Genomic DNA, 14,730 nt, shown 5'->3' with positions numbered 1-14,730 from the left:
AGGGTGGAGGAGTTATAGTCGTTGACCCCATAAGCCAATACCCTAAATCCGATGCGTCAGCACCTGAACTATGATCGACCTGAATATAAAAGTGCAACTTGCGAATTATTGTTTTATTTTTCAATGTGTAATGTATTTCATTTTAATTAATTATTATTCAGTCTGATTTGAAACTTTGTACAGTGAAGTCTGATTTTAATATTGTAACTTTTAAGAACGCAATAAAGTTCTCTCGCATTTGTAAATTAAATAATTATTTTTTAAAAATCGTCCCTGAAGGGCAGAAACTATCAGTCGAGTAAATATCAGCCAATGCTGCGTTTAAAAAACAGCGGAATATAAGCTCACTGTCCGGTTTACTTAATCTAAACCTCTTAAAAAGTATCTATTATTATAAAAATTAAAATAGTCGATTCTGACTCAAATATTTATGGTTTATAAACATTAAACATGATAATCTTTGATTTCGCAATAACCTACAATAAATAACAAACTACAATACACACAATTTATCTTGCAGATATCTTCTTACTCGGTACTTTATTTGGCAAATAAATATTTTACATTGTATCTGTCAGATAGGTTTATTCATGTCAGTTGTTAGTTCATATTTCTTTCCTAGGTGGAGCTAGGTGTTTAAATCCAAAGCAACATAAAGCTTTAAATTATTACATTTTTTATTAAATCCTATCTTAAAATTACATCAACCAATATTTTTGGCAATTTTGCAAAAAAATTAATCCTATTATTAATTATATTAATATGTAATTAAGTAGACTCTCTCTATAACGAGAACTGAAACGCAGACTAATTACCTAATAAGCCGATCTCGTTATATCAGACAACAATAATACTGTGCATACATATGAATATGTAGTTTTTTAAAACATTAACTTCCTATAGTGAAGCCATTCGGAGCAATATAAGATGCTAAATATTGTTTGAATGGCGTTTTTGAAAAAAAGTTGTTTACTTTTATTGTCAATGATTTACGTTAAAACAAAAAATCTATACTTACATTCCAACTACATAATGTATAAAGTGTATTTTCAAAGATAACATAAACTATTGGCAATTGGAAGAAGTCTGTCATTTTTGACAGCTTTAAATTGTCCAGTATTCTATCTATCATGTTTTCTAAAGATGTGAAACAGTTGTATGCTTCTTCATTTGCGTTTTGTCTTTGGATAAAGTTTCTTACAACGTTTAAATCACTTTCCACATCTTGTGTATTAGGCATAGACATAGATTCACCGCGATTGTCTTCTCCATCTTCATCACTTTCGTCACTGACGATAACGCGCTCCGCCGGCGGATTTATTACTTTCGCGATCATTTTACTATCCGTCGGAAGATCACAAACAATGACGTCATCATCAACGGCAATGAATTCAGCAAACTCGTCATCATTGTTCAGTTGAGTTAGTTCTTGACCTTCCTGTTGTAACCTTAACCACTCTGCTACAGGATATTCATCTTCTTTTTTACCTCAATCTCTGTCCACCCCGCATGACCGAAACATTTTCTGATGGTTTTTTTATCTACGAGTGTCCATGCTTTGTGGATGAAATTTATGGTATCTAATATAGTAACAGGGGATTCACTACGGTTTTTCACATTATTCAGAATCCGCTTAACTAAATAGTTTCTGTAGTGAACTTTATGATGCCCTGACCCATCGGTTGCAGAACAGATGTGTAGTTTGAGGGTAAAAAAAAGAAGTTGAATGTTTTTTAAACCGTTAATTTTCGGATAGGCTGTACAATTGTCAACAAGTAAAAGAATGTTACGATGTCCCAACTCTCTATCAAACTTCAAATGTTCTTCACTAAAAATCTCTGCTGTCATCCACGATTTTTTATTAAATTTATATGTGACAGGAAGCTGATTCACACCTCTGAAACATCGTGATTTTTGAGATTTCCCAATGATATCTAATTTGCTTTTTTTGGAACCGGGCATGTTGGCACACGCGACTACAGTTACCCTTTCTTTTAATAACTTTCCACCTATACAACGTTTGAATTTGAATTTGAATTTGAGTGTCTTATCTGAAGTAAGTTTAAAAAAAAAGTCCAAGCTCGTCGGCATTGAAAACATTATCGTCACTGTAATTTTTTCTTATTGTAGGCCATGACTTCAACCGGTTATTGGTGACTTCTTTGGAAACACTCTTCGCTTTACCGCAAATTTTTCCACACGTAATTTCGTGCCTGGCCTTAAAACGGCTCATCCACCCACTCTTTGCTTTAAAATTCTCATCACCTAGCGCCTGCGAATACTGTGTTGCTTTTTCTTGAAGCAGTGGTCCATTTATTGGAACATTCGCAACCCTATTTACGGTAAACCATTTGACCATTGCAGTATCGAGTTCTTTATTAGTTGCGGCAAGTAGTTCTTTCGATTTACCGGAAAAACATGAACCTGCTTCGAAAATCTTGTGTTTATTTTTGAGCATGGTAGATAGAGTAGAACTTGAAATTCCTCTTTCACGACAAACTTCTGCTTTCTTCTTACTGTTCTCAACATCTTTAAGGGTGTTAATTTTTTTCTTCTAAAGTAAATGCTTTTCTTTTAAGAGTCATAGTGTGTAATCTATGTTACTATGTGTAAATTCTGGTGAAATTTGTTTCATTTGTCGTGTTTTTAAGCTTCTTTACGTAGTTTGTTAAGTGCGAATGGTCTAACCGCTACACTAACACTTGTGAATCATAAATTGTAAATTTCCTACAACAATTTCCTACAACAAGTTTATTGCGGGCGGCAGTTAAAAAGGGTATTTATTTATAGCCATGGCCGGGCCAAAAACGTAAGAAAACACGTTTTTCGATCGTTTTTTCTCTCGTTATAACCAAATTTTCATCGCTATAGAAGGTTATAGTTCAACAGAAAGTCTACGGGACATCTAATATACCTCATTATAAGTGAAACCTCGTAGCAACCGTGTTCATTATAGAGGGAATATACTGTAGTGTTAGTATTATTAATTGAGAGGATAAAGGAAAAAAAATTTCCCTCTAGGAGAGTTTTAATGTTTTTGTATCATTGTTCAGGTGCATATTACATCTTCTGAGGCAGTTGAAAATCAATCTCGTCTGTTCTCTATTTCTATGGTACTGTATTTCTTCGTTTTTGCTTACTGTAAAAATTCTTGCCTTATTTGTCACAGGTCTATTGGTGACTGCAAATCCTCCTCAATATCAGCCATTGGAACTGTGTGCAGTGGCGGCTTTTGGGGGTAGGCAAGATCGGTCAGGCTTACCCAATAATTTTAAGAGCTTTAAAATTGAAAATCATATATTCAAAAATTATGTTAATGCATGTAAATAACTTTTAAATGTACTAAATCACTTAATACATTAGCGTCCGTTAAAACAACTATGTTATTATATTACCGCAGAAAGCATCGAATCGTATTCAGTCATTTTAAATATCATTAATAGGCCCGATCGGAATTGGCCGACCCAGTTCACATAAGATCCCCGTACAAAAAGCGTTTGAAGTTAAGCAGCTTGCCGGACAACGATTTATATTGTCGTGTTTATGCTTGCTGTTTAGCCACCAAACGATCGGGCCTATGCCGACCATCGTTGTCACTTGTAACGTAATTATCGAATTGTAATATAAATTTTCTTTTAAATTATGATAAAAAAATATGTAACATATTTTTAAACAAACAACACAATTGCAAACAAGTGCACGGTTGAACAAATAAATTTTAAAAAATTCCTAAAATTCGAAAAAAAAAATCACATTTGCATGATTTCTATATTGCCTGATTGTATGCAACTTATATATGGCTTATATATCATATTAGTCTTACCACCAATAGGATAAGTGAGTTTTCAAATATTTTTAAGGGGAGGGTCCTGACCCCATGACCCCGTAACCCCTCCCTCTGGATCCGAGAGAGAGAGAGAGATCGAGAGAGAGAGAGAGAGATTTTTTGATTTTTTTGGCTCAACTTAAGTTAAACATTGTTAATTTGGCCCAAGTTAGCTTATGAGGTTGACACGTCTTCATTCTTTTATGTATCAAAATGTCAGTGAGTTATTTTGTTTATTATTTATGATACCGTTCTATTTCTGCAATCTTATAAATATTTCAAGATCTTAATTTTGTTCCTGGCACGTATCTCTAGAAAATATCAATGACATTACTCTTTTATTTATATCTACAATTGTGCAAGTATCGATTTCCGATAACAAAATATTATAAAAATAAAACAACCTGCAAAATGAACTTTTATAATAGTGTAAATAAAAATAAAGCTACGGCAGCTTTAAAAATATCTTCTAAAAAGACAATACGGCGATAACCGTCGGAAAAATGTAACTGAGCGATTTTAATTATCAGAAAATATGTTCGATCACGACTGCCGATGAAGCTAAAACATGTTGGACGGAAAATTTCCCAACAAATTTGAATGCGGGAGAACAGCAGTTGATTTTTCTCGGCCTCAACAAAAAAAATCTTGACGTTCGCTGTTTCGCTTAACGTTCGATCGATGTTCAAATTTAGATGTTTCCATTTCACAGAATAGGTTCACTTCCATTAGTAGTAATGCGTTTGCTATAGAATAAAGTGTATAAGAATAAGAAGAAATAAGAAGAATGAATGTTTGAAATTTCTACGTATTGATTTCGTGATAAAAAATTGCGAATAAGTAGAAAAATATATCATAAGTCTAAAATTAGATCACTTTACTGATGAAATTAAATATATTTTATATTGAGGTAAAAAAACAGTGATCTCAGAAATATTTAAAGGATAATATTTATTTATTTATTTATTTTTTTATTTATATTTATTTTTAAAATTTAACAAAAATAAAATATACTTACCAGAATACAAGTACATATTAAACTTCTTCTTCGTCGTCTAGCCATTCACGTCCACATCTGAACATAAGCCTCTTCAAGTCTTCCTTTCCATTGTTTTTTATTGTACGCTACTTGTAGCCAATTTTTCCCGGCAGTCCTTTTCAGATCATCTGCCCATCTCATAGGAGGTCTGCCTCTGGGTCTTTTTTGTTGGTATGGTCTCCAGGTTAAAATTGATCTGTGCCATTTGTTTAGATCGCTCCTAGCTACATGTCCAGCGTATTCCCATTTCAACTTTAATGATTTTTGCACCACATCGGTGACTTTGGTTTTCTGTCTTATCCATGTGTTTGTTTTCTTGTCCTTAAGTGATTTACCTAGCATTGCTCTTTCCATCGCGTGTTGAGTGACTCTAAGTATATTCATATTCTTTTTTGTGATTGTCCATGTTTGTGCCGCATAAGTTAATATCGGAATAATGCATGCATCAAAAACTTTAGATCTAAGATGTAATTGAATTTGTTGATTTCTGAGTGTATAGTTCAGTTTACCGAATGCTGCCCAAGCTAACTTTCTTCTTCTTTTTATTTCTTCAGTTTGAATTTCCCTATTTAGTATTATTTTTTGTCCTAAGTATATATATTCTTCAACTTTTTCTATAACTTTATCGTTTATTATTGTCACGGTGTCTTCGGAGTGCATGACTTTTGTTTTGTTTAAATTCATTTTCGGTCCTATTTTAGAAGATTCGGTATGTAGTTCTAAAAGCATGGTTTGCATTTCTTGTAGGTCAGTAGCTATCAGGATTATGTCATCTGCAAATCGTAGATTACTGAGGTAGCGGCCATTGATGTTTATACCCTTATATTTCCAATTTAGGTTTTTAAAAACGTCCTCCAAAACTAAGGTGAACAGTTTGGGTGATAAAGTATCTCCCTGTTTGACTCCCCTGTTTAATGGTACAGGGTTCGTGTGTTCATTTTCATTTAGGTAGTATGTAGCTGTAGCTTGGTTCATAGTTTCTTTTATTAAGTTAATATATCTGCTGTCTATTCTACAATTTTGCATTGCGTTTATTACGGCCGTCTGTTCTATGGTATCGAAAGCTTTTTTGTAGTCTACAAATGCTAGGAAAACTGGAAACTTGTATTCGTTACATTTTTCTATTAATATTTTTGTGGTTAACAGGTGATCGGAAGTTGAATAGCCTTTTCTAAAACCTGCCTGTTCGTATGGTTGGTATTCGTCTAATTTCCTTGTTAGTCGAGTAGTTATGACTTTGGTGAGTATTTTAAACAGGTGTGACAATAGGCTGATGGGTCTGTAGTTTTCCAATTTTCGACTATCACCTTTCTTGTGTAATAAGATTACTTTAGAGTTGTTCCAGCTCTTAGGGACTTTGCCCTGATGTAAACAACTGTCCACAAGCTTAGTTACAATTGCAATTAGTTCCTTACCTCCTTCTAATATCATATCTGTGGTAATATTATCTTCTCCTGCAGCTTTATTTCTCTTCATATTTTCCAATGCTGTAGTTACCTCTGAAATTGTTACTTTTGGCATTATTTCTGATCCAACATTTTTTATTAATTTCCGTGCTGGTCTCATCTCATCATCTTGTTGATGTGTTCTGTAAAGTTCTGTGTAAAATTCTTCTATTCGTGTCAGTATGTTTTCTCTAGTTGTGATTTCATTTTCGTCTTTTCCCATTAATGATATCATCTGACGTCGTCCTAGTGTCGGTCTGAGGCATTTCATACTCTTATTTTTTTCAATAGTTGTTGTTATTAATTTTTCGTTTTCTTTTCTTTTTTGTTGTCTGATTCCTTTTCTAATCTGCCTATTAAGTTCTCTATATTCGTCGGTTCCCCTTTTGTTAGATTTATTTAAGATCTTCCTTCTTTTTATTTGTTGTAATATTTGTTTGTCTAATTCATTGTATGTTGTTTTTGGTTTTTTTCAGTTGCAGAAGGCTTTTATTCACTGGTTCGGTAATGAGGTTATTCAAATCATCAATATCATTGGAGTTTATCTGCTGCATGCTAACTTGATTTAATGCATGCGCTATCTTTTTATTAAATTCACTATTTTTGATTTCTTCAGATGTCCATTTGTATCTTTTTTTATGTATTCTTTTTCTTTCTAGTTTTTTGTTAATTATTAGTTTTGTTCTTATTAGTCTATGATCGCTTCCTAGGTCAAGCTGATTTAATACTGATACGTCTTCTACTAGGTTTCTATTCTTCGTTAGGATATAATCTATTTCATTTTTTGTCTTTTTATCGGGGCTCATCCATGTCCATTTTCTGCTTGGTTTTTTATTGAAAAAGGAGTTCATTGAGTACATGTTATGTTCATTCATGAAATTGAGAAGCATTTCTCCTCTATCGTTTCTTTTTCCGTAGCCATAGTTAATAATTAAATGTTCGTAATCTTCCTCTTTTTTGTCCAATTTAGCATTAAAATCTCCTAATAGTATTTCGTAATTTGCTTTATTTGTATCTATAGCTGTTCTTATTTCATCATAAAATATTTCTACTTCTTCATCGTCGTGGCTTTTGGTCGGAGCGTACACTTGGATCACTTTCAGAGTAAACTTAAAGTAAAGTAAACATCAGAGTAAAACTTTCATATTAAACTAAGTATTAAATAATGATTAAATAATTATTGTTAAGCAAATGATTAAATTGAGTAAATTAAATAAAATTTCCTGGAGATCTTAATAAAATGAAATGATCTTAATAAAATAAAATGAAATGATCTTAATAAAATGAAATGAAATGAATACTCCATGATGAATGATAATTTTTCATTACAAGAATCAGATATCTGAAATGTCTTTTGAAATATATGATAATGAAATTGAAAACACAAACAGTGATTCTAAAGTTTTAAAATTTCAATTAGATGATTTCGTGATTTTTGTTTACGAAAATAATTATTTTCCTGGAAAAATTGTTGATGTTATAGAACAAGAATTTGTAATAGCGTCTATGAAAATCACTCAAAAATTGAAAATGGCCTGGGAGGAAAGATCAACACTTATAGCCAGCATGCGATATGAAACGTAAAAAGTTTAAACTACTTTCTTTTTTTTTATACAGGGTGAGTCATGAGGAACTTTACATACTTCTACCATATGTAGAGTCCCTCAGGGAGCATATCATGTGGCCACTAAAAAATGTCAACTCCTCTTCTTTATTAATTAACAGGGTGATTTGTGTAATTGACCATTTATTTCATTTTACTGTAGTGTTTATACGGCTCATTTGATTTTTTTAATTTTTGCATGATACAGTACACTACTATCAAGCATTCGACTGGTATTAGCTAAACTAAAAAATTCCAGGACTGGCTTTGGAAAAATTAATTTAGGGATTCGTATTAAATATTACACCCTGTATATATATTTTTTTTAAAATGCAATAAGTGATTTTCAAACTACATAAATAGCCAATGAAAACGACATATGCGACAATGTTGTCGCACTTTTATTAAATTTTTAGTGAACGATCAAATCTTACCAAAAATAGAACAACAATAATGAAGTATCAAATTATAAGGTAATTAATTTAAACAAATGTTATAAATTTCAAACATTTTAATTGAAATGATAAACTGAGTCACTGCACAACAAAAAACAGTAACTACTAACAATAACGAAGAACAATTTAAAAAAAAACTAAAAATATGTACATAGTTATGATAAACCCATAAATTAGAACTGGAAAAGATACAATAATGGTAACAAAATAAAATTAATTCAAAATAGATTTTCGAAATGGAACCCTGCAGCCTGTACACATTTTTGTTGCCGAATTATTAATTGACGTATTGAATTACGGATACTCTGGGGATCGTTTCTAATAGTATTACAACAATGTATAATTCTATCAATTAATTGTTGTCGGTTATTAATATTCACTGCGTAAACTAGTTGCTTCAATCGTCCCCAAATATGGTAATCAACGGGATTGAAATTAGGGGATCTTGAAGGCCACAAAATAGGACCTGCACGTCCTATCCACCTGTTGCCATAAACATTATTGAGATGTTGTCTCACTGCCAGTAAAAAGTGTGGAGGTGCCCCATCATGCTGAAAATACATCCCTCGGATAGCAACGTTCGCGTTGGCAAGCAAATTCGGCAAAATATTTTGTAGAAAGTTCAAATAGACCTGCCCTGTTAAAGGACCATCAAAAAAGTAAGGACCTACTAATTGGTTATTTATGACACCAATCCACACGTTAACCGAAAACCTTAACTGAGAACGACGTTCTCGAATAGCATGGGGATTTTCTTCTGCCCATACATGTGAATTTCGTGAATTATTTAACCCGTCTCTGGTAAATTGGGCTTCATCTGTAAATAGTGTCCTGTATAGCGTTATTATTGTTAATTCATCTACAAAATTCCAACCTATCGATCTCATCTCCAGCGTGTAGTAGCTGAACCATTTGAATGTGATATGGGTATAGATTATTTTTTTGTAAGACTCTACTTACTTTTGATTGAGTAACATTGAGTTCTCTACTTACTTGTCTAGTGCTTATTGTAGGGTTCATAGTAACGGCGTCCATAATGTCATCTTCCTGCGCTTCATCTACATGTCGCTCTGTTGTTCCACTAGGAAAAGTGCCATTTTCTCGCAAATAATTAAAAACTGACCCAAATGTTGGATGACTGGGAGTTCGACGATTAGGAAATCTCTTGCGATATTCTCTACTAGCAGCCCTACCATTCCCATTACAGAATCCATAAACAAATATTATGTCTGCATATTCTGTGGTCGAAAACTGATGTGGCATTTTGAACGAAAGTAACAAAAGCTCTACCAAAACTAACACAATGTATTTAACGTAGATATGACAGAAGAAATATGTATTCTTGTACACATAAATAACAATTGATAATGACAATAATGACAATGGGTATAAAATATCAAGAAACGTCAAACGGTCAACGCCAACCTTCATTTTAAACTTTTTTAGATTTATTTTTATTTAGTACAGTTGATGCAATGTATTATTATTTGACATAAAATTTTAATCATTTACAATCAACAAAAACTAACACATACAAGAGGTTTGACTTTTTAATCAATTTAATTTATTATTTATCGAAAATAATGCCCCAATACGATCTATGAGTAAAAATTTAAAATTGAAAAACAATTGATTCTATCGTAGAGATAATACAAAGTGACAGTAAAAATGTTAATTTTCTACGTATTAGACTATGTTGTAGGAACTCATTTTAATTAAAATGTTTGAAATTTATAACATTTGTTTAAATTAATACCTTATAATTTGATACTTCATTATGGTTGTTCTATTTTTGGTAAGATTTGATCGTTCACTAAAAATTTAATAAAAGTGCGACAACATTGTCGCATATGTCGTTTTCATTGGCTATTTATGTAGTTTGAAAATCACTTATTGCATTTTAAAAAAAATATATATACAGGGTGTAATATTTAATACGAATCCCTAAATTAATTTTTCCAAAGCCAGTCCTGGAATTTTTTAGTTTAGCTAATACCAGTCGAATGCTTGATAGTAGTGTACTGTATCATGCAAAAATTAAAAAAAATCAAATGAGCCGTATAAACACTACAGTAAAATGAAATAAATGGTCAATTACACAAATCACCCTGTTAATTAATAAAGAAGAGGAGTTGACATTTTTTAGTGGCCACATGATATGCTCCCTGAGGGACTCTACATATGGTAGACGTATGTAAAGTTCCTCATGACTCACCCTGTATGTATAAAAGTTTTATTTTTCATTAACTTTAATTCGTGTAATTTTCTGTTTATCATGTTATAAAGGTTTGTTTAAATATTTATCGTATACTGTGTCCATGGTACAACATCCTTGTGTTCAATGAAAACAGCAATGTTGTTCACATTTTTTGAAGTGACCTAATTTTTGTAAATACAAAAGTTCAAAAAACATCTAACAAAAATTATATTGTTATTTTATAATTCAATATTACACTAGACAAGTCAGGTTGCTTTATTACTTATAACAACTTCCAAAACCCCAATTGAGTAAAAAAGTGTCCAAGGTATAACACCTTCCCCTACTTTATAACGTCTTTTGTATTTTAACATCTTTATAATATCTTAACATATTTGTATTTCTTTTGCAGATCTCCCTTCTACCTAGAGAATGAGAAGACAGTCCATTTTAAGAACCCAGACCTCGGAGCCTCTCATCGTTGTTGAAGACGATGAATATGAGGAAGAAAAAAGGGATAGCTCCCGGCAGAACTCCGAAGAAGAAAACTCTCTAAACCCCTACCTACTCTCCCCATATGCCAGAGAAATTAGAAAACATTCATTGCCAACCCCACAATGCTCCGGAATCACAGCAAGTCAAGTACGAAGACTTTCGGAAAGAGGGGAAACTGCTGGTCCAGGTCCCAAACAAGTGGAATTTTTGGCTACGCTTTCGACGGCACCTCAGCCTTCTTCCGGTGGTAGGAGGCATTCAGTAGTTACCATTTCTAGGGTTCCTGCTACGTTGTTTGGGAGGAACAGAAGAGAATCTGTAGCTGCGTTTCCCACTTCTGCATTTCCCGGTAGAGTACTGCCTAATAGGAGGGAGTCTATAGCGTGTCCTTCTACGGAACCTAGAGGTAGCATGCATAACCTGCAGCTTGATATTATGGACGATATAGTGCAGGCCCGTAAAGTTAGAATGAAGATGTGGGGTACAAGTAACGAGCAGGTCTGTGAGGTCCAACCGCTAGATGACTCCGGCAACGTCCAACGTTATACAAATTCGGGTAGAAGGTTTTCGGACTTTGTTGGCACAACCCTGACGCCAATACCTAGTATGAACAAACGGAGAGCTTCAGAACTTCCCTCAACTCCCGTGGCTGAGTCTTCTGGTATGCAAAGTAAGGCTACTGGCATTGTATGTTCTAATACTGATCTGATTTCTATTTTATCTTCTCTTTCCACTTCTGCAACGGAAATCAACCAGTGCGTGCAGGAGAAGGAGAAGGAGAAACCTGTAGATGTGGCAAAGACAGCAGCCCAGCAGAAGAGGAGTCAATTGAAGTCGTCTAGGTCTAACAGTTTTGACATATCCATACTCAATGAGAACGTCGACCCTCATGACAGCAAATCTACCCCTTCCAACTGGTTCGTGAAGAGGCATCAACCTATCGAAAAGACTGAAACTAAGGCTGGGAGTTTAAAGGAGAAGAAAGAAAAGAAAGTTATAGAAAAAGAACCCAACAAGCTGCTTTGGGACGAACGAAGCGGCTCTCTGGTAGATCCTCAAGCCCTAGGCAGCGCGATTGAGGTGTTTCTAAGGAAAGCTTCACCTTCAGACCCTCCCAGCGGCCCCTTAAATATCTCTCCGACCAAAAGTGGAGGTAAGAGTGGAAGTACTAAAGCTGCGAAAACTTGGTTTAGTAAAGGAGAAGAATCGTCTTCGACTGAAGCTTGCGATTCTTCTATCTGCTCAACGTTAAAAGACTTATTTGTTAAGTAAAGTCCTTCTTAGTTTTTAGAGTTTAATCGAATGAACGACTTTTATAGACAATTCTTTGCCCAGAAACAAATAATTAGTTATTTCGATAATTAGTATCCTTTACTATTGTTATCATCTTTATTTAAGCCATATGGCTCCTACTCCCTTTAAGGAGTATCAAAAGAATTCAGCTCTGGTGGGACTCTTTTCCTATTATTGGTCGGTTTGGAGAAGTCCCAGTTTGTGAGCTAGTTCTTGGTGAATAATCTTTGCTACTAAGTCATGTCGTTCTTTATAATCAGTACCGCCAAACGCCTGGCAGCCATCGGGAAGATGTTGGATGGTTTCTTGAGCTTGGCATTCATATGCCAGAGGATCTTTAAAAATATATTTTAGGTAATTTTTAGTTGTAAAATCCTGAATGGCAAGTAGAAAACCCTCAGTCTCGGGAAACATCTGTCCTAATGTCAACCAATAGTTCGACGCTGTATTTTTGACATATTATTGGCTGATCTTATTGAGATGTCGTCCATACAAAGGTTTACTCATCCAGATGTGCATTTTTTCTTGCTTAGTCAGGTGGTTTATGCGCATTTCTTGTTCCCTCAGTTTAAGCGGCGTTTTATCATCTACTGCGCAAATTGCTCGATGTAAAGTAGATGTCTCAGCCTGTACCTGAAAATAAGTTCTTAAATTAACAACTTATTTATCCAGTTGTTATTGTTACAGTGATTATTGTTATTATTATTATTCTCTTCCTAATTGTTCCTCGCTAAAGTCCGCCTTTTCAGAGTCTTTTCTCTCCATGTCTTACCGTACTACTCATCCATCTGTCGACTTGATAAACGGCGTATTCTTATTTAACTTTCAAATTTATTTTAGATTTTATAACATTTGTTTTTCTGGTCTGCATCGGGACTTAAACCCGATCCTTAAACCCACTAGACTTCTCACATCTAAGTGAGTGCGCTGCTCTGCTTGGAGAGATTTGACTGTCCACTCTTTTTCTACTTTTTCTCAAGGCGGTAAATACTATATTACTGTATTGAACAAACATATTTTGTCAAATTAAACGAGATGATGAAAATGGAAAACTTTTAGAAGGATTTAGAAGGAAAGAAATTGATTATGTTTCTAATCAAATATTTTTCTATTCTTTCCTATTTCTGCAAAGAACTTAACAATCAATTTTAGACCTAATTTTTTTTGTCTGATCTCCTGTTTTCGTTGATCACAATACTCCTAACTATTTTTATGTTATGTTACTTGTTTTGGTTGTACTGTTGATGACCAAGTTATCTATATTTCTGAGTTGTTTTGAGAATATTATCAATTAAGTTTTTTTAAGGGTCATTTTGTCGTCCGCAATGTTCACATTTTGTTTACATATTGTCGAATTATCTACTATTTTCAATAGGAATTAACAACAATTTCAATTAAAAGTACATTTATTTTGTAGTTTCGAGTTTCATGTCGAAAATCTTTCTCAAAATACAAATATTCTTGTATTTTGAGAACAATTTCCGAAGTGGAAATCCAATCGTCAAAATAAACGTGTCTTCAATTAAAATTGAGATTAATTCCCAGTAGATCACATCGAAATATCACAAGAAAATTGTTTCGAAATCGTATTAGACTAATCATTCAATGGTTTTAACAATGTTATTTATTTATCACAGTTGATTGTGTTAACAAACTAATTATCTTATCTGTATTTACTTGTTTCTGGGTACACAATTTGCACAGTATTTTTTTGGTACTTACCAGATCTTTAATACGACTCTAGTATTTACAGAATAAGCAGAAAGTCTCCGCGTTTGTTTTTATATCAATATAACTTCGATATATAAATCTAATGTACAGATATTGTTTCAAGACACACATCCAGGATGCCGAAAAATTATACTGAACAGCAAAGTACAGTACATTCAACCAACTTGCACCTCTAAACGATTAACGGAATTCGCAGAAAACCTTTCGTTGTAATAAAAGGCACGGTAAACGGGCGTTGGAAATTTCGACACTAAGCAGGTAGCGACTAAAATTTAATGGCAATTTTCGACACCAGCCCCAATTCCCGTTTTTATCTTACAGGTATATTCGACACCAAATAAATATAGCTGCGACATAAATAAAATACCATAATTAATTTATTTATTTATTTTAATAAAAGTAATGTGCATTTTATTTCTTTATAACTGTAATAATATCTAAATATAATACAACTAGTACCTAATTTTTGTACATTTTACCGTTAATATACTTGTATCCAATGATTTATTTGCTATTATAGGAATGATAAGATACAGCTTTTATAAAATCTAACCTACGTATTTGTTGGGATCGTAGTTTATCCATCATTTTCTAAAAAAATGCCAATTTAGCCTTAACAGTAGTATCTTTGATTTTTGCTGGTGTA

At 33.3% G+C, this 14,730-nt stretch overlaps 1 protein-coding gene across 3 annotated transcripts in view; it reads left to right on the top strand.

The window, feature by feature from the left end:
- The window catches only part of kairos, a 190,765-nt gene that overhangs the window by 150,941 nt on the left and 25,094 nt on the right, over positions 1-14,730 (top strand). For 2 of the 3 annotated variants that reach the window (XM_072535888.1, XM_072535887.1), the window contains exon 3: positions 10,978-14,730. This exon is cut by the window's right edge and continues 25,094 nt beyond it. In XM_072535888.1, the coding sequence (XP_072391989.1) occupies positions 10,998-12,332 (1,335 nt within the window). In that variant the 5' untranslated portion in view covers positions 10,978-10,997 and the 3' untranslated portion in view covers positions 12,333-14,730. The remainder of the gene's footprint in view (positions 1-10,977) is intronic. The other variant, XM_072535889.1, reaches the window with a different exon arrangement.

The sequence above is a fragment of the Diabrotica undecimpunctata genome, chromosome 6 (assembly GCF_040954645.1).
Source record: "Diabrotica undecimpunctata isolate CICGRU chromosome 6, icDiaUnde3, whole genome shotgun sequence".
Lineage (NCBI taxonomy): Eukaryota > Metazoa > Arthropoda > Insecta > Coleoptera > Chrysomelidae > Diabrotica > Diabrotica undecimpunctata.
This window is presented reverse-complemented; position numbering and strand designations above follow the sequence as displayed.